Below are 20,302 nucleotides of genomic sequence, written 5' to 3'. Positions count from 1 at the left end.
GGGGGTGTTCGTGAGGACTTGCCTTGGGACGATCCATTTTACCAGGCATATAAGGAATGTGTCTTCCTTAAGTATTCACGTCTTGTTGTATTGGCCACAAATCAGATTCAATTTCAACTCACGTTTATTGTACGAGCCAGTTTTTTTTTTTTTTTTTTTTTGCATTTTATACCTACAACAGCCACGTGAACTAGGGATTACTATCCACGTTTCACAAACGATAAAATTGACGCTGCCACCTGATGTTGCTGAAGTCCTTCATCCACCTATATTCGTTTTGGTTCTTTCTTTTCCTTAAGCCAGTCAAATTTAGCAGTGGAGGGTTGTATCATTCATTCTCTATTAAGCGTCTATCAGTTGGCGACGGAATAGTTTGCCAGTCAGTTTTGGGCTTCCGATGGAGCCAAATTTAAACACCCAGCACTTCAGACAGTCCAGAGCTGCAAAAACACAAAGCATTTTAGAGGCAGGAAGAAGGTGGGATGCTGATTTTCCAAGCACAGGGAGGTTTAAGCAAAGGTCCAGAGGCAAGAAAAGACGGGGGTCTCAGGGAAAATGCAACTGAAGTAGTTCAAATAAGGCTAGAATGAAACAGTGGGTTAGAGTAAGGAAGGGTCAGTTAGGTATATTTAACTTGAAATTTATCCTAAGGGGAAGAGTGAGAAGGGTAATTTTAGAACTGTAAGCAGGGAGTGGCATCTTTTTAAAAAATGGCTGCTGAGTGGAGAATGGGCTGTAAATAGGCAAGGAATGGAAGTATGGAAACCAGTTAGGAGGCTAGCCCAGTAGTCCTTACCGCTATCAGTAGTATCTAGGCCGGTCAATTCCATCTCCTAAAGGCCTCCCTGAATCAATCCTAAAAAATGTCAAGATATCAACCCAGTGTCTCTTCAGTTTTATAGCCACTACCCTAGGCCATCAATCATCATCTATTGCTTACAGCACGAGTAGGCAAACTTTTTCTGTGTCATATAGTAAATACTTGGTTGTCTTACTACTTTAGAGACTGAAAACAGCCATAAGTGTGCCTGTGTTCCAAAAAGTCTTATTTATGGCCACCGAAATAGGAATTTCATAGAATTTTTACATGCCACAAAATATTCTTCTTCTTTAGGTATTTTCAACTATTTAAACATTTAAAAACCATTCTTATTCTTAGCTCATGAGCCATAGAAAAACAGGGAGTGAGATTTGACTTGTCAGCTGTAGTTTCTGACCCCTGGCTTAGAGAACTGCTGTGGCCTCCTCACCAATCTGTCACTTTCTTACTCTAATATTTCCCACAACAGCCAGAATGTTTTTTGAAAACATCTGTATGATCATGACACTTACTTAAAATCTTCTGGTGACTATCATTACCCTTAGGAGTCCAAATTCCTTCATGTGGTTTATGGGACTCTGTGACTTCTCTCAGCTTACCTCACCATTCTTCTTTCACATTCCCTGTCTAACCTTTCAGGTGATCTTTTAGCCATTGCTTCCTTTGGACGATCACATACTATTCTGTCTTCCTATAACACCGTCCTTTCCCCCTTCTTCCCCTTTGCCTGCTTAATGCTTCATTCTTTAGGTCTTGGCTCAGGTGCTGCTAGGATTTAACAAAGTTCCATCCTAACATGCTGTATTGTTCTAATTAAATCTTCACCACCAGACTGAGTTCCTCGAGCATCTAGCCTAGTGCCTGATACATAATACTTGTACATATGTTAAATGAATGACATGGTGCAGAAAATGGATTAGAGAAGGTACTGGCAACAAAAAGGCCATCTGGGCAGCTGTGCCAGTAATTCAGGTGAAAAAGGCTTGCAGCAGCAATGCCTATGGAGAGGAGGAGGTGGGTTCCAGGGCTGCTATTCATCTATTCCATCCTATTCTTATAGGCTTGAGAGCTTTTTCCCAAAGCTAAGTTACAAAGACACTTAGAAAATGGCAGCAGCACCCCTAAGAATAAGTGAGCAACTTCCCTATGTAACTGCTTTGAAGAGATGTCTTCTCAAGCAGAAATACAAATTTTCTAACATGTGTTTAAAATGTTTCTTTAACAAATGTCATTACTTACTTATAGTTACTTCATCCAGCTCTCTTCATGCTCAATGAGCATGAGAATGAGCTATTTATGAAAATAGTTTCCTTGTAGCAACTGCAGAGATGGTACTGAAGCACTGAAGGATGAACAGTTCATGTCAAAATTCATCTCCTGTTTCAAAGTGGGAGCCCTCAATCTAGAGTTCTTCTAGACCCCCTGCCATCCTGGAAGTTCATACCACCCAGCTGTCCGTGGTAACCACAGTACAGACAAATCCAGTGCCTGCCTTTACGTGATGTGAGGAGCAAGGGGATTCATCCCAAGAATCTCTTCTGTGAAATAACTTTCACCTTGTCTCCCATCTCTAACAGACTTTGACCTAAGAACCATAGTTCCCTCTTCCTGGAAAGCTCACCTACCCTGATGATCTGGCTAATTCCAACCAATCTGTTAATACTTATCTCAAATGTCACCTCTTCCAAGAAGCTTTTTAAAAAATCTCTTCCTCCCACTCCTAATCTCTCCATTCTGCTCCACAGCACCTTGTACATACCACTATCATTCACTCACTCACGCAACAAATATTTATTGAGCATCTGTGAGATACTAGACACTTACCTTTTCCAGGTGCTAGACACACAGCAGTAAAAAACAAAAAACAAATTTCTTGCCCTCATAAGGGCTCAAACTTTAATACTCACCACCTTGCACTGAAACTGTGCCTGTCTCCTGTCACAAGCATGGGCCACATCCTATTCATTTTTGCTGCTTCAGTGCCAAGGACAGAGACTGGCATAGAATGAAGGTGCCAAGTGTAATTGAATTCAAGTGAATGGCCCATCCCAAGAATGTCAGCTCGGGATCACAGCTGTTCATCTCCTCCCCATCTCTATATAATTCCACCCTATCTAGTTACTTAAAGATCTTTCCTCCACTAAATCTGTCCTTTCTTCACCATGTCCCCTGAAGCCTGTTTACTTGGCTATAGAGAGCTGCCAATATCTATACTGTAGGGTCCTTGTAGATCTCTCTCTCTTGTCCCTGATACACAGAAATGGCACTTTTAACCAGGTTCTACTGTCATCAAATTCAGCTGTCTGCTACCTCTGCTGCTGCAGTATGCTGCTGCCAGTAGTTATGAGGCATCCCCATCCACGAGACTGGAGAAAATAGGAATGGGAGAACACAAAAAATGCTTCATGAAAAGACGACCAGGGAACTTTCTTCTTTCCCTCTTCAACATTATACTCAGTGGCATCTTTTTATATTGGGCTATTTCCTTTCAAAACTAACATTTTCCAAGGCATGTTACTGTTTACAAGTTACTTTCATGTCCATTCACTTTTTTGACCCTTTCAATAATGCTATGAGGTAAATTAAGTATTATCCTCATTTTACAGAGGAGGAAACGGGGGTTAGGAAAGGGGAAGTGAACTTCTTAAAACCTCAACTGTTTAAAAAATGACCACAGATTCAAACCAAGATTTTTTGACTAAATTAGTCCCACTTCATCATGATCAAGACACATTCTATCAAATGGTCACCCATCCCCAAACATCCCAAGTTAGTGACCCTTTTCCCACAGGCTCCACACAAAAATAACGAAATCGAACCTACAGGGGACATCCTTGTAATAAATAGTGCTGTAAGTCCCTGGGGCTTTGCCTTCTTTGCCTGGTCAGCTTGAACCTAAGAGAGTACTGCTACAACTGCTTGCAAGTCTGAGGCATCAACTGTACATAGCAAGGGCTTGGCTCTGGTCCATGCTGGCCCCTGGGGAGAGCTGGCCCTTGTAGCTGAAGGTGAAGTGAGAGGAGACAGGGCTATCATTACAACCGTTTTTAAAAAACACATATACAAAAAGAAGAAAAAAAAAAAAGAAAAAAAACACCAAACACATACAAACTTTATTTACAGTTGAAAACTTAAACACAATCTTGGGTTCTCAATCTGTGATACTTCCAGGGTCTCTTGATCAAGTGGGGCAGCAGCAGGCAGGGAAGTAAACACAGGGGTCAATCCAGATTACCTTACTCAAGAATATCACCCAGAGCAAGGAAGGGCCTACAATGGCAGAAATGTGGAAGTTAGTGAGGGATGGAGAGTAAGCAGCTCAGCGGAACTGGAAGGGGATATTCCATGAGAGACAATGCTCCCTGTTATCCTCTGTACTCCTAATCCTCTTTTCCTAAAAGAGTAGAACCAGTCTGATTCTCACCATAGGTCAGACCTTTGGTTACCCAGAGCAAAGTTTGGAGGTATGTTACACCAAGAACCAAGAAGAAATGAATATTTATGGCCAAGCATATTGTCTCATTATTTACCCTTCACAACTCTGTGCGGTATCTCTAATTATGCAAAGGCACAAACTAGGGTCCCAAGGGGCTTAATGGCTTACTAAGGTCACAGAGCTAAATAGTGGTGGGGCTTCACGGTCTACTTGGCTCCAAAGCCCGTGTCCTTCTTGTCAGACTTGATAGCTCTCTATGGGGCTCTAGAACAAAGAGCAATCCTTCTTCCTTGCAGGTTTTAGTCCCAGGGGTAAAGAGAAGAAAACTCCACAACCTCTGTTTCTGGCCTTGGAGTTAGCTGTACTAAAAGAACAGGGTGGGTACACTCAGATACTACTGTCCCTCCCCCTGCCCCGCCACTGCCCCGCCACCTCCCTGCAACAGCCACAACCTCCTCTAGTAGACAGTGAGTCTTGACATCATACTGTAGGTCAAACAGAGGTTGAACCCTGGGCCTTCAAGCAAATGTATAAAAATGTATGTAAGTTGAATGGTGCACCAAGACCTAAACTCCATTAGACCAGGCACCGTGTTAGTCAACATGGTCCTTACTTCAAGGAGTTCTCAGTCTAGGGAAAAACAGACCAACACGTTTGTGATATGCTGTGTTAAATGCTGTAATAGAAGGATGAACCAAGTGCTGCAGGAGCACCCAGTCAGGAACGACTGACTAGGCCTAGACCTGGGAGGAGGAGATGGAGGGACCAGGGAAGGATTCACAAAGTGATATTAGCCACAGCTACTGACATGATCCTGGGAGGGGCTGGGAGGAATTAGGATTAGCCAAAACTACATATATACAGTATGTATTTCCATTATAAAATATATGCTCAGGGCAGGCCTATGGCTCACTTGGGAGAGTGTGGTGCTGACAACACCAAGTCAAGGGTTAAAATCCCCTTACCAGTCATCTTTAAAAAAATTAAAATAAAATAAAATACATGCTCAATGTAGAAAATTCAAGCATAAATAGGACAATATAAACTGAAAATAAAGTTTTTGCTCTCTCTACTCTGCAGAAGTGACCATTATCAACAGTCTGCTATATATCACTGCAAAGTTAAATTTCTTAGTTATTCAAAATAAATAGTATCATGCTTACACAATGTACTGCATCTTGACTGTCAATTTACCTTAGAAATCTTGCCAACACATACAGATCTATCTCCTTCTTTTAGTTAAGGCTGTATTGTATTCCATCAAAGAGATGCACCTCCATGTGTGTAAGATCTGGTTATGATGTAGGCAGCTTTGCCTTTGTTCTGGATTGGACTGGAATGGAGCCAGACACTCTCCCCTCCCTTGACTTTTCAGCTGCCAGAGCTTCTACTGTAATGACTTCCCAGTGGCCTCCAGCCCATCCTCCAAATCGCTGCCAGAATCATCTTCTGGATAAGAAAATTCAACTACAATATGCTCCTGCTTAAAATCCTTTAGTGGCTTTTTGGAGGGTCAGGACCCTCTTTGAGAATCTCAGGAGCATAAGGGACTCTTTCCCCAGGGAAAAAAGAATTACTTATTGCTGAAGCCCATCCCCTACCCTCGAGATAACATATGAGCTGCTTAGCCTGGCACTGGCTCTCACAACTGGCCCTGACCTCCACCCAGCCTCTCTGTTACCATTTGCTTTTCATATCTTCCTGCTTTGTCCCCGTATGGGCCAGCCATCAAAAAAAAAAAAAAAAAAAAAGGGAGGGAGGGAGGGAGGGAAGGAAGGAAGGAAGGAAGGAAGGAAGGGAAAAGAAATCTTTCTAAGTGTCTAAGGAAATGAAATTCATATCTTCTTGCTTTGGTCATTATTCTGCCCCCGCTAAATCTTGAGGGATATGAAACAGGCCTATAAGATTAGAGATGCTTGTAAGGTTACAACTGGGAAGAAAAATGATAGAATGATATCACCTCTACTCCCTCCTGACACCTGCTCCCTGGGGAATTAATCTCCTCTTTTCCTTAATTTCTCAGAGTAGAGCACCCATCTGCAGAACCCCCTTATGTCAGACTGCAACCTAGATTCCCTAATACCTTAAAACCTACAATAGGGACTTTTGGTACAATAAAATGAGACAATTCATGTAAAGTTCTTAGCTCAATATCTGGGCATAAGAAATATTCAATAAATGATAACTGCTTTTATTATAGTGTCCCTAAGTATTAGCTATGAGATTCAATTCTTAGCAAGTCAGGGTTAGGAGACTGAATTATACGTACCTACGTTTAAGAGCTCACTGTCCAATAGAATAGGCACTAGCCACCTGTGACTCTTTAAATTTACTTAAAATTAAATAAAATTAAAAATTCAGTCTGTCAGTTGAGCCAGCCACATTTCAAGTACTCAGTTGTCCCATGTAGCTGGTAGCTACCATATTGGACAGTACAGATACAGAATACTCTCCATCATCACAGGACTACTGGATAGTCTTAGTCTAACAGGCCTCTGGAATGTAAAATGGCCATCTAAGGAATTTGCTCTGCTTGGGTTGCAGGCTGAGAAAAGGGGCTTTCATGGGGGCAAAGATTCACATGACTTTTGCTAATAGTGGTGAAGGAGCGGATGGTGGATGAGCCCCACCCTCAGAAATAAAACTCCCAACAAGGACTTCCAGGAACCTTCTGTAAATGACTCAGACGAATACAGACAGGAGGCCCAAAATGTAAAGAATTTCTAAACTGTGTTCTTTTTGTTATCTTCTATCCTCTGGTAGTGATCAGTGGTCAATCTTTAGAAGAAAAAGGACCTATGAGCTCAACTTTAGCTACAGCAAAGAAATGAGTGGAAATGGGAGGGAATGACCAACAGCTATTGGAAGGGGGAGAGCAGGTAGAGTCCAAGGGGCCCCTAGTATTGGCAGAAAGGAAAGCTCAGGTGTCAACTGGGCCTGAGAAGGGACCATTTGGCTGGACAAGACATAGGTCCATGTGCAGCTCTCAGCACACACTTGTGCATTCCTGCCTCAGCATTTGCTCACACCAGTTCCCTGCCTAAAATGCCTGACATTCTCTGTCTCTACTAACTCGTGTAATAAATTTTTACTGAATGTCTGTAAGTGCCAGATGCTCTGAACACAAAGTCAGTCACAGATAAAGGTATGTAGAGTCACTAAAATGCTCTGGTATTTGACTGGATCTCCATTTGGATAAAAAGACAAGAGTCCTATCTTACACCACATAGAAAAATAAATTCTAGATGATTTTATAAGTATACAAATAAAGCTACAGAAATATTAGAAAAAATACAGAAAACATTGTGATCTCAGGTAGTAAAGACCTCCTTAAATGAGACAAAAGAGAAAAGCCTGTTGTCAAGGAGGACTTTCACTTTATCTGTTTGGTGTGGAAGTTTCCACAATGAGATTGTATCATATTACTTCTGTAATTAAAAATAAAAAATAAACCAAACGAAATTTGGAAACCAGTTAGCTCAGTTGGTTAGAGCATGGTGCTGATAACACCAAGGTCAAGAGTTTAGGAAAAAAAAATGTGGAAACCTTGATAGGATTTTTTTTTTTTTTTTTTAACGCTATAAAAGTTACTTTGGGGACAGCTAGGCAAGTTTGAGCACGTACTATACGTTAGATAATGTTGTGATTATGTTGAATGTTCTTATTTTTAGGAGTTCCCTGCTGAAGTATTTAGGGGTGAAGTATCAAGAAGTCTGCAAATTTCAAATGAGAAAGAAAGGAAGGAAGGAAGGAGGGAAAGAAGAAAGGAAGCAAAGAAGGAGGGAGGAAGAAAGCAAAAAATGGAGAAAGAACAGGGGAAAGAAGAAGAAGGAATGGAATGGGAGGAGAGGGAAGAAGAGAAATAAAAAACAAATGTCAGGGCCGGCCCGTGGCTCACTTGGGAGAGTGTGGTGCTGATAACACCAAGGCCACAGGTTCAGATCCCTATATAGGGATGGCTGGTTTGCTCACTGGCTGAGCGTGGTGCTGACAACACCAAGTCAAGGGTTAAGATCCCCTTACCGGTCATCTTTAAAAAAAAAAAATGTCAAGGCAAAATGATAAAACAAGAATGTTAATTATTGGTGAATCTAGGTGAAAGGTATGTGGATGTTCAATGTACTCTTCTTCCAACTTTTCTGCAGGTTTGAAAATTAAAAAAAGAAAGAAACACCACCAGCCCTCAACTAGCTAGAAGTGATCAATTTCTCCCTTGTACTCTTATAACACATAGCAATGTCACTCATATTACTAGAAATCACCTCTGAGAATGTGTCTTATTTCCCATGAGCTCCTGAAAGGTAGAGACATCTTTCAGTTCTTTGACCCCCTCTCCATAGCTAGCATGCTGTCCAGCACAGAGCAGGCAGTAGCACATATGGTAGGAAGTTAGTTCACATAGGTTGAAATGTGAGGCATTCACCTATGAGGCTGGCAAATACAAAATAAGGGCCTGGAATTGCAGCATCAGTCTGATAAGAGGAATGACAGGTGTATCTCCTGGTTGCCCAGGCTGGACCCAGCAGAGTAACCCAGGGCTGGAACCAGTTCTTTGTAATGGGATTATCAAATGGAACTATAATAGTTGAGAGTGCTGCTAGAAACTGCCTAAGTGGTTTACAGGTTGATACTTTTATGTATGAAGTGGAAGAAAAGTAAAGTGCTCTCAGAACCCTTTCTCTTTTGATCTGTACAATCATTGTAAGAGATAGGTATTACCTTTATTTGACAGATGCAGAAACAGGCCAAAGAAGGCCTTCTCCAAGTGACTTCTCCAAGATCACACAGAGAGGATATGGGTTCAATCCCATGTCTTCACATCCAAAGTTCTTTCCATTAGACCATGTGGCCTTCTCTGGCATTTGACTGCTAATCAAATAGGAGAAAGACACACTTACCTGATTCAGTCTTGGTCTGGACTACATCTCCCCACATTGTGAGATCACCACAGGCAGCTTGGGCTTATTGTTGGGGCCTGTGGGAACATTCTAGAGAAGAAAGCATAGTGGATATTCACCACTCAGGCACTTGCTCACTCCCTCATCAAACCATTACTGATGTCTGCCAGCCCCTGTGCTAAGGACCCAGGATTCAGAGGCTGATATTGACAGTCCATGTCCTAACATATAGGTAAAGCATATAATACAGATCAAAGATAAAATGTCAAACACTAAGAAAATGTCAAACCTACGATCCATAACAATGTAATAAGTTATAAGAGACAGTTGTATAATGGATAGACAAAGCAACTAAATCGCTGCTTAAAGAAGGGAAGGATTCACAGAAGAGGGGACATTTGAGCTGGACTTAGAAGGGTGTATGGAATCCCACAAGGAGGAAAAGAAAGAAGAGCATTCCAAGAGGAAATGGCATGAGTAAAGACTCAGGGACAGGAAAGATCAAGAGGCAGGGATGGGTATGGCACATTTTGAGAAGAGCTAGTAATCTGATGTGACTGGAACACAGAGGAGGCAGTAGCAGAAGGGGCCATGGAGGAGTTAAGCAGGGACTAGATCACAAAAGATTTTGAATGCAATGATGAAGAGTAGAATTTTAGCAAGTGGGTCATGGGATCATCAGAGGCCAAATCTCAGTGTGGGCCAGAGAAGTTAACTCATGGGGCCAGAAAATTCGGGAGGCATGTGATCTCTCCTCCCATTTCCTGAGGGAGACTGTGTAATTGGAGGCAATGAAGACTGGGCCTAACGAACTGGAGCCCATTCACCCATGTCTATCTCCTTGATACTGGTCAGAGAGTACCAGACTAGAACAGCTGAGAAAGAGGAAATTGAAGCAGGACTTACCTCAATCTTTCTCATCACTAGGAGTCCATCAATGATTTTTCCTGTGGGAAGAATATGAGCTGGACTTCACTCTTCTCATTTGAATAGCATTTTCTATCTTCCCATGCCTACTCTTAGCTATCTCATCTCATTAGACCTCTTACTAAGTTTAGGAAATTGAGGTTCAGTGGAGGTGAAATGACTTGCTCAAGGTCACAGGTTGAAAGTAGCAGAGTTAGGGCTCACACTCAGGTCTGAGCGAGCTCAAAGCCCCACTAGTACCATGCTGCCTCTATGGCATCTCTTAAGTGCTGGCATCTGGGTTCTTCTCCCAGAATACATATTACCCAAGTGGTTACACACTACATCACATAGCCCCTTTGTCCTTCTTCTAGTTCTCTAACCACACATCTTCCCTACCTCCCTACCGCTTCACCTTCCCTACTACTACCTAGGGCAGTTATACCAGTTAAGCATTCTTGGTGAGGTTTGGGGACTAGCTCCTCTGGAAGTCTGACCTTGGGTGAACAGGGCCTGGACAATGGGACAGGAGTAGGACTTACCAAATACCACATGCTTCCCATCGAGCCAATCGCACTTAGAGCAGGTGATAAAGAACTGACAGCCATTTGTACTAGGACCACTGTTTGCCTGATGGAAATCAAATACACCTGCAGTAAGTTTCCCTGGCCATTTTAGCTGAAGGACAAGATTCCCAAAAGTGCCTGTAGTCCTGATTCCTCCATTTTCCTCTCAGCAAATCTAACTGAGCACCTATTATAAGCCAGGGCCTAAGCCAGGACCCAAGAATACAGAGAGGAACAGGACAATCTCTGCCCTCAAGGAGCTAGATCCTTAATAAATTTTTCCTACAGTGTGAATTATGGGACATGATTTGCTGTAGTTGAGTCCAAAACTAGTTATAATTGGATTATAGTTACAAATTAGCTACCAGCTGGGAAAAGGCCTGTTGCCTATACAATAAGATATTTGTCTAAATGGCTTTGTACTATATCATAACAACAGTAATAAAAGAATTTAAAACAATGCAAAAGCTGCTATGCTTGTATTATGCTAGAAAAAAGACTACATTTAATCAATGATGTTTGTTTTGTAGTTATTCAAATTTACAGCTATGTCTTAAATCCCTTATTATTGAATTTTACAAGAAAAATATTTTTATTTATTTATTTATTTTATGACTTGGAAAATCTTGTTTAATTTTCTGACATTTTTTTTAAGCCTGGACAGAACTGTAGGGCTTGTCCATTCCTCCCTGGTAATTTGCTGCGTGATACTGGGCATTTCACACAACTTCTCTGTGCTACCAATCAGCCAATTTTTTTAAATTTTAATCTATCAATACACAATGTAGTTGATTTTCATGTCCCTTTATCAATTCCTCCTCCCCCCCATCAACATCATATCTGTTCACTTATCTTCACAAGTACAAAAAGTATTATTAAAATAAAGAATCTAAAACTCTCTAGCCACATCTCTTTTCCTCCCTTGAAATTATTTTTATATCATTTTATATATATATATATTTCCCCCCCCCACTGGTAAGGGGATCGCAACCCTCAGCACAGTGTTGTCTGCACCATGCTCAGTCAGTGAGCGCACCGGCCATCCCTATTTAGGATCTGAACCCGCGGCCTTGGTGTTACCAGTGCTGCACTCTCCTCGAGTCAGCCACGGGGCCGGCCCTATATCATTATGTTTAATAATGCATTATAAAAGAACAGTCTATAATTACAATGCAGGTAATAAATACTTTGTAAAGAACATTTGACTTTCATAGGAAGTGTACTTTTGTACACTTTATACTGGTATCACTAAACTGCCTTTAATTTGCTAAACTCAGACTTTGTACATCAGCCCAAGTTAAGATGCACTGTCTTACAACCATGTCTATGTGAATATTTTATTGCATACTTCCCTTATTTTGGAAAAAAATTAATAGAAAATGGAAAACTGAAAGTACTAATAATACTATCAAAGGAAACACAGGTCTCATAAAATTAATACTGAGACAAAACTGAAAATTTTATAGATCACTAGCCTTTATCAGACGCTTAATGGATTCAAATTGGTTGATTCTGTGTTCAACTGTGAAGGGAAAAAAGATATGTATGCATACTAGAAATATATTAAACACAATGTCTAAGGGTCACCTCTAATTAGGGATTTTATATTAAACTTTAGAAATCACCCATGTAAGATGAGGCTATATTTTATTTTTGTACACTTATTCAAGAACATTTCATATATGAAAGTAAGGACTGCCTGAGCTAACCAGAGTAGGCCCTCACTTCAGAATGAGGGCTAGAATTCCCAGGGGCCCCAATTCATTCATCTTTTTTTCTTTTTTTTGCACATATGTATAATCACTTATTAGCATGCAGGCACAAAAACAGTCATACAACATGTTTTTTATAGCTTGATGACACTCTCTGCCCTTAAGCCCTCATTTATTCATTTTCTTGGTAGTATAGCTTACATTTACAGAATAAACTTTGTAGTTAGATGGCCAAGCTTGACCCCACCTCCACCACTGACTGTGTGACCTTTGTCACGTAACCTCTTTGTGCCTCAGTTTTCTTTTTTTTCTTTTTTTTTTTTATTGAGCTAACCTCTTTATTTTATTTTTTTTTTTACTAATTTTATTTTGTCGATATACATTGTAGCTGATTATTGCTCCCCATCACCAAAACCTCCCTCCCTTCTCCCTCCCCCCACCCCAACAATGTCCTTTCTGTTTGCTTGTCGTATCAACTTCAAATAATTGTGGTTGTTATATCTTCTTCCCCCCCCCCCCCGGTTTGTGTGTGTGTGTGTGAATTTATATATTAATTTTTAGCTCCCTCCAATAAGTGAGAACATGTGGTATTTCTCTTTCTGTGCCTGACTTGTTTCACTTAATATAATTCTCTCAAGGTCCATCCATGTTGTTGCAAATGGCAGTATTTCATTCGTTTTTATAGCTGAGTAGTATTCCATTGTGTAGATGTACCACATTTTCCATATCCACTCATCTGATGATGGGCATTTGGGCTGGTTCCAACTCTTGGCTATTGTAAAGAGTGCTGCGATGAACATTGGGGAACAGGTATACCTTCGACTTGATGATTTCCATTCCTCTGGGTATATTCCCAACAGTGGGATGGCTGGGTCGTATGGTAGATCTATTTGCAATTGTTTAAGGAACCTCCATACCATTTTCCATAGAGGCTGCACCATTTTGCAGTCCCACCAACAGTGTATGAGAGTTCCTTTTTCTCCGCAGCCTCGCCAGCATTTATCGTTCATAGTCTTTTGGATTTTAGCCATCCTAACTGGGGTTAGATGGTATCTCAATGTGGTTTTGATTTGCATTTCCCGGATGCTGAGTGATGTTGAGCATTTTTTCATATGTCTGTTGGCCATTTGTATATCTTCCTTAGAGAAATGCCTACTTAGCTCTTTTGCCCATTTTTTAATTGGGTTGCTTGTTTTCTTCTTGTAAAGTTGTTTGAGTTCCTTATATATTCTGGATATTAACCCTTTGTCAGATGTATATTTTGCAAATATTTTCCTCAATTTTCTCATTTGTGCCTATCTCAATGGGATGTTGAGAGGATTAAAACAAATTAATGCATATGAGGTACATGTGGAGTAAGAGTTCAATAAATGTTAGCTATTATTTCAATTAGTATTCAGTCATGCATCAACATCTGCTCAACAGCCTTTCTGTGTTATGTAGTAAAGTCCAGAGATCAATGAGACCCAGTCCCTGCCCTTGAATAACTCATTTAATGAAGAATGGAAGCAAAAAAACTGCTACAGGATATGTAACAGCACAACCTAACCAGAGCCAACCTGAAAGGAGCAAAGACTAAGGCCTTCCTTCCATTTCTCTGACTCCTCCATAGACGCTAACACTATGGCATGCACATAGAGGGATTCTAATCCTCATGGCAAAGATATGAGCCCACCTAAGCTGCTTCTGCACCCTTTGCCTGCACTTGCCCAGCCTGGCTTTCCCAAAAGGGACTTGCAAACTGCTGAGCTAGTTTGCTAGCTCAATTATGGCAGTCTCCTAAACGGTTTCTCTGCCCCAGCCTCTCCATTCTGACCTGCCACTCATGCTGTAGCCAGGGTCTTCATTCTAAAACACAAAGTTCATCAAACCTGCTCAAAAAAGTGTAGTATAGCTCTCCATAACCTCTGAAAGAAAGTCCACACACCTCATTCTTATTCTGGCATTTAAAGCCCTTCGGAGGGCCAGCCCGTGGCTCACTTGGGAGAGTGTGGTGCTGATAACACCAAGGCCAAGGGTTCGGATCCCTATACAGGGATGGCCAGTTAGCTCACTTAAGACAGCGTGGTGCTAACAACACCAACACAAGGGTTAAGATCCTCCTTATCAGTCATCTTTAAGGAAAAAAAAGCCCTTCAGTAGCTAGGTCCATTTATCTCTCCAGTTGTCTCAACTGGTCATTTCCACCCCTATACACATCCTATGTTCTCATCACCTTGGTCACTTTCTGCACCTTGAATATGCCACCCTGCTATTTCACGGTTGCATATCTTTCCATAGCCTGTTTGCTAGACTCAAAATGCTCTTTCTTCCTATGTCATATGGTATAGAGTTCCTGTAAGGACTTGAATATCCCCTCCTCTGTGAAGGCTTCTCCAAGCCCTAGGAGCAATTATCCTCATTCCTCTGAGTCCTCCTAGTACTATTCCATACACCAAGGTGCCCTTACCTTATTACAGTGATGGCACAGGTTACACTAGATTGGACTGGTCATTTTGCATGTGTGTTTCCCCTGTTAGATGTTAAGTGTCACGAGGGCAGGAATCATGTCTGTAAACTCACTCCTTACCACAAGGACTGAAACAGAGTGGCCGTGAATAAATCTTTGATGAATGCTGAATAGTGAGTAGAAGAGTGGGCAAGGAATACAAAGAATATGCATGTAAATATTGTGGCTGGGGAAGTCAGAACTGGGGCACTGACAGAGGGAAGTGGGTGATAGAGGTGAGGAGTGAGAGGACTGGAGTGAGAGGGAAACAAGGGGGAGGAGTTAGAGAAAGGAGGAGTAAGGACTGAGCAAGAGGAAGTGAAGGCAAGTGAGCAGAGGTAGGGTAGACAAGGGGATGTAAGCGAGGAGGGCAGGGGGACTGTGAAAGGGGAGTGAGAAATATGAGTGGGGTTTATAAATGGGAAAGGGGTGCTGGGATGTGGGAGCAGGAGTGGTGAGAAGAGGTGAGTAAGCAAAGGGGGCGAAGAGCCAGTAGGCAGGGTAGGTGAATGGGTGCCGTGAGTGAGTCATGGTAAACAGGGTGATGAGCTGGTGAACACCGGGTCTTGAAAGCACAGCTTGCTGCATTCTAAGCAGTAAGGCTGAATGTCCAGCCACATGTCCTGGCTCAAACAAAGGTAGGCAAACACACATCAGAACTCAGTTTAGGTTCCCCAGCCTGCTATTGGGTCCTGCCCCAAATCAAACCAGACTGAGTAAGGAGGCAGAGGAGGTGAAGGTTGAGTCTTGTGCCGAAAAAGAGAAGGAAAGCATTTGCTTCCATTCCAAGAGAGCACTGGGCCTCTAAAGGGGCCCAGAAACCAGCTGGCTATAAATCTAATCCAAAACCTTGATTGGGCCTCACTTACCATGGAAAGCAGGCCTGGAGCTGAGTGTCTAAGTTTAAAATTTTCATCTGCAAATGGCCCCCGGTAGATACTGGCGACTCCAGTACCATCTCCCTGAGCAGAGAGAAGAAAAGTGTTACCATCTCAGTGTTGGGCCCCCTGGAAACCAGAGGAAGAACACTGTTGCAAGTAAAGCCTAGATTCTTTATAGTCTTCTCTTAACTCTTGTTGGTCACCTTGGAGGCCACACCTCTTTGACTCTATCCTGCAATCAAAGCAAGCCCCATGCAAGGCACCTGCAGCCCACAAACTCTGGCCAGGGCAACTCACAGACTGGAAAAAACAGGTCACAGCAGGGCCTTTAGAAAGATCTGTTAAGATATAGGCAAAGCAGGGAGTAACAGCAGTACGATAATCACATACATCATCCTTGCCATTCCCAAAGATTCTCATGCCTGCAATCACATAAAATTACCCATGTAAGTGACTATGACCCCACTTCCCCAAACTATCTGTGAGGATGGGTGTGCTCTTTGCAGTCTGGTCTGTACAACATGATACCACCCTCCTGGCCAAAGTTGGTTGGTCCAAGGAAGAATGCCTAAGTCACAGTGGGCCAATTAAGGTTCTTTCTCTGGGAATCTGGAAGTGGCATAGATGTTCTCCTTCAGGCTGAATTTGAATCATGTGAACCGGGAAGCTGGAGGTGACTATCATCTGTAAGGTGGACTAGAGAACAGAAAGAGAATGCAGCACAGGTGTAGAGTGCTAGAGAAAGAGATAAAAAACTGCCTTGGCTCTATGGGGCTTTCCAATTCCTATTTCTTCCTTTGGTTCTATGAAACACCCACCTTATAAATTCCCAGCTTCTACTTAAACTAGCTTTATCTGCATTATCTCTTTTTTCTTTCAACAATCCTGTGGAATAAGCATTATCATCTTCCCCATGTTTCAGGTAAGAAAACTGAAGTCTGGGTAATAAAGCAACTTGACCAATACCATATTTGTAGTACCTTAAATAGAATCCCTGAGGTTTAAAGGTAATATTGAGGGGTGCCAAAAAAACCAATCTCCCCTAGCTGATTAATAAAGAGAAAGAGTGCATGGTAAAGATAAAAGGTGCAGAATTGAGGGTCTCTTTTTGGGGCAAAAACTTCCAAAGGGGATTAATATAAACCAGAAAGAAAGGAAAACCATCCAAATTCAAACCTTTATTTGGCTAAAAGTTATCAAATAAAAATCATCAAATAAAAGCTTTGTATAGTGGAAAGACCTGGATTTGGGTTCCAGATCTATCCTTTATGAACTGGGAAAGTCAATTCCTATCTCTGAGCCTCAATATCCTCATCTATCAAGTGAGGATGAAATCACCTATTTTCACAGTTGTCATGAATATTCAACTAGATAGTGTCCGCAAAAAGCACTTTGCAAATAATATAGTACTATGTAAATAATCAAATAAGCTATTATATCATTCACTCTATGTACATAAATACAGAAGGAAGAAAACAAATTCATTTCCAATTTTCCAATGAATGTAAGAGTAGATCAGTTACATGCCATTCACTATAATCACACTATCTATTGCTCTCCAGAAGCCAGAGTAGAGAAAATAACAACTTAAATCTTCAACTACAATGGACTGATTAATAAATTAATTGTCTATTTATAATGGAATATTAAGTAGCTATCAAAAGCATGTTTTAGAAGATTTAATGACATGGGAAAGTGTAGACAACTACATAAAAAAATTAAAACATATGTATAATCTTAAGTCTGTTAAAAATTATAATATACACATATACAAATACTAAGATAAGACTTTCATTTGGAAAAAACAAACTGAAGCTGATTTCTAACTAAGTTTCATTTGACTAACTAGTGGGGGTCTATAATGAATCACCTATAGGTATGCTGGGTCCCTGCAGTGAAGAAAGCAGCAGCAGCAATAACAACAAAAACTAAACCTATAGGTCTTTGATAGGAAAGAAATAGTACTTACGTTAACAAAATCTCCACCCTGAATCATGAAATCCTTTATGACCCTGAAACAGAGAGCAAAGGATCCTGAGAGAAGATTCTATGGTTTAGAAAACACTGATTTAGTCATTGTAGTATTAGATTAACCTTGATTTCATAATACAGTGTTTATCACTTTGACTTACAAAATGATCATTCTTTCCTGGAATGAGTAGGTTGAAAGAGTTATTAACCACAAAAAAAGGAGAGGGCTGGCCAATTACTTCAGTTGGTTAGAGCATGGCCTTGTAAAACCTAGGTCAAGGGTTCCATTTCCCTGTACCAGCCAGCCACCAAAACAAAAACAAAAAACCATTAAAAAAGGGTTTTAATTATAAATAAGGACATCTTAGAGTTGATCTAAGTGCATGATCTGGTACCTGAACAGTAACAAAAGGAAGGAGCTGAAACCCTGTAGGAAGAATTACCAAAAAATTCACCAAAGCAAAAGGCAGGTGAAGGGCATGATGTAAATTTCAGGGAAAAGGGCAGAGAATACATGTGAAATGGACTGCTACACACAGTTAACTGTTAGCTATTATCCCTAGACAGGGTCCTTAATCTTCCTTAGCTTCAGTTTCTTCCTCTGTAAAATGTAGATAATAACACATACCACTTCACAGGATTGAGGAAGCTTACTGAGAATTAGAGACCATAGCTCTAAAGTTCTTGACATAGTTACATGCTAACAATGTTACTAACCACAATGAGGCTATGAGGCAGATTCTTTATTGAAATGAAACTGAGTGCTGCCTGACTCTATTTGCAGTAGCCCCAGGGAATGCAATTATCCTAGGATGAGCAAATATAGTCATTTTAAGAACTAGTTATAAATACCAACCAGCAGGATATATTATATGCACTTAAGGAGTACAACTGTAGCTTTTTTAAAAATTTGCATTCACACAAAAAAGGGCGTGAAAAAGATGAGATACTGGAAGGATGCCTAGTTTCCTTCTATTTTAAATACATAAAAAGAATTAGTGGAGTAGTATAAGTAGAGTTAGAACATTAAATAATCATCAAGCCACTTGTTGAGTCCACAAAAACATTTCTTCTCAAGATTTAAAGAATTAACCTCTGGTTTTATTTTCCTTTAAAGAGCCTAATCAACCAAAGAAGTAATTCTGAGAACCCCCAGGATGGTTTTGCCAAAACCCTTACCTGTGGAAAGTGCTCCCTTTGTATCCTATCGGAACCCCATCTTTTCTATAATCAAAAAGAAACAGACTTGGAATGATGACAGGTAATCATAGACCTTTCTAGTTTAGACACACTAGAGCCAAAGGGATTCTCCTTAAGAAGGTCGAGAGAAGCGAGATAAAGACGGCAAATGAAAGAAGGATAGACACCTGGGGTATTACCTTCTATCACTGTCACCAGCAATCACTCAAGGTTTGCCGGTGGTTCCCCCAAACCCTCACTGCAGCCCCAGGACAATCCTTAGGAGCAGGCAGAGAAGTCAAACACGTCTGTGACTGACCTGAATTCTCCAGTGCAGAACTGCCTGAAAGGAAAAAGAGTGAACGATTCAGTCACCACATCACAGCTATAAGCGACTCTTATCTCTGAAGGGAAGGGTACATTGGAGCCAGCAAGCCCACCAACCGGCCAGCTAGATGTCTAGACACGTAAGCATATAGACTAACAACATAATTCGACACGGGAACAATCAAAGCAGTAACCATTCAAACAGAACAACACCCTGAGGAATCAGATCTCAAGGACAGTGAGTGGACGGACAGAGGCAGATAGACTATTCCACCCACAGACTGACTGGGGCCCGGCTTCTGGCTTGGCTAATCCGGCAGGGCTGGAGAATCTCCTTACCGAAAGTTCTCGGCCGTTTTAGGCACAACGTCTGCAAATAGCTCGATCTTCATGCGGCCAACTTCCTGCAACCGGCGGGAGTAGGTCAGAAGGCCCAGTCCAAGACCGTGAAGGCAGCACGCAGCAGGGAGCACGAGAGGCTGACCCACCCCCACGCCGCTCGGTGTCTCCCACCTCCGTCTTCCTAGCCTAGCCTGTCGTTCCGCCCAGTCCCTCTAGAACAGGGCGCTAGGATGGGCGAGACTCCTCCTCCTCCTCTCTCCCCCCGGCCAGCAGGTTGGTAGATTCTGGTGCATTTTCACTTTCTGGCTCCCTGAGTCCGCTCTCCCTGGGTTGGCGAGTTCTGCCTGCCTAACCCCGTGCAGTTCCCCTTCAGCATTGGTCTGGGTGGCCGCCTGGATCTCACCTGGCCGCCAATGCTAACATCAAAGAACACCACGGGGTTCACAGGGCTTGAATTTGCCACTGCCATGGCTCCGACCCGGAAGCAGAAGTCGGGAGTGCGAGCTTCCGGCGAACTTAAACCCGGCCCTGCGGATTCCGTCCGCAGCGCAGGCGCGGTAGAAGCCGGCGGTAGAAGCCGGCCGAGGCCCGCCCCACCCCCGGGGAGCACAGCGCACGGCTCGCTGCGCCCTCTGGCTGGTGGAGGCTTTCCTGGGTTTGTGGAGGAGGGAGTAAGGAGAGGAAATTCTCGGCGTCTTTTTGCTTAAGATCAATGGGCACCGCATTTACATGGCTGTACTAATCCCAGTAGCAATTGATCTCGCTCCGGCTAGGGC

The 20,302-nt window shown here is 42.0% G+C and overlaps 1 protein-coding gene across 2 annotated transcripts; it reads right to left on the bottom strand.

Annotated features, from left to right (window-relative positions):
* Window positions 1-179: 179 nt before the first annotated feature.
* PPIH (peptidylprolyl isomerase H) lies at window positions 180-20,003 on the bottom strand. Of its 2 annotated transcripts, none has more exons than XM_063106093.1 (10): window positions 19,930-20,003; window positions 19,524-19,588; window positions 19,177-19,200; window positions 18,858-18,902; window positions 17,677-17,719; window positions 15,696-15,788; window positions 10,603-10,690; window positions 10,061-10,101; window positions 9,155-9,244; window positions 180-440 (listed from the first exon to the last, which is right to left on the bottom strand). In XM_063106093.1, the coding sequence occupies exons 1-9, from the start codon at window positions 19,993-19,995 to the stop codon at window positions 9,176-9,178; spliced, it is 534 nt and encodes a 177-aa protein (XP_062962163.1). In that variant the 5' UTR covers window positions 19,996-20,003; the 3' UTR covers window positions 180-440; window positions 9,155-9,175. The 2 variants fall into 2 exon arrangements, with proteins under 2 accessions (XP_062962163.1, XP_062962162.1); XM_063106092.1 differs by lacking the exon at window positions 180-440 and adding an exon at window positions 3,913-4,090.
* Between the last annotated feature and the right edge of the window lie 299 nt (window positions 20,004-20,302).

The sequence above is a fragment of the Cynocephalus volans genome, chromosome 8, assembly GCF_027409185.1.
Source record: "Cynocephalus volans isolate mCynVol1 chromosome 8, mCynVol1.pri, whole genome shotgun sequence".
In the NCBI taxonomy this organism is placed as follows: domain Eukaryota; kingdom Metazoa; phylum Chordata; class Mammalia; order Dermoptera; family Cynocephalidae; genus Cynocephalus; species Cynocephalus volans.
Note: the sequence above shows the minus strand (reverse complement) of the source record. Positions and strands in the feature narration are given on the sequence as shown.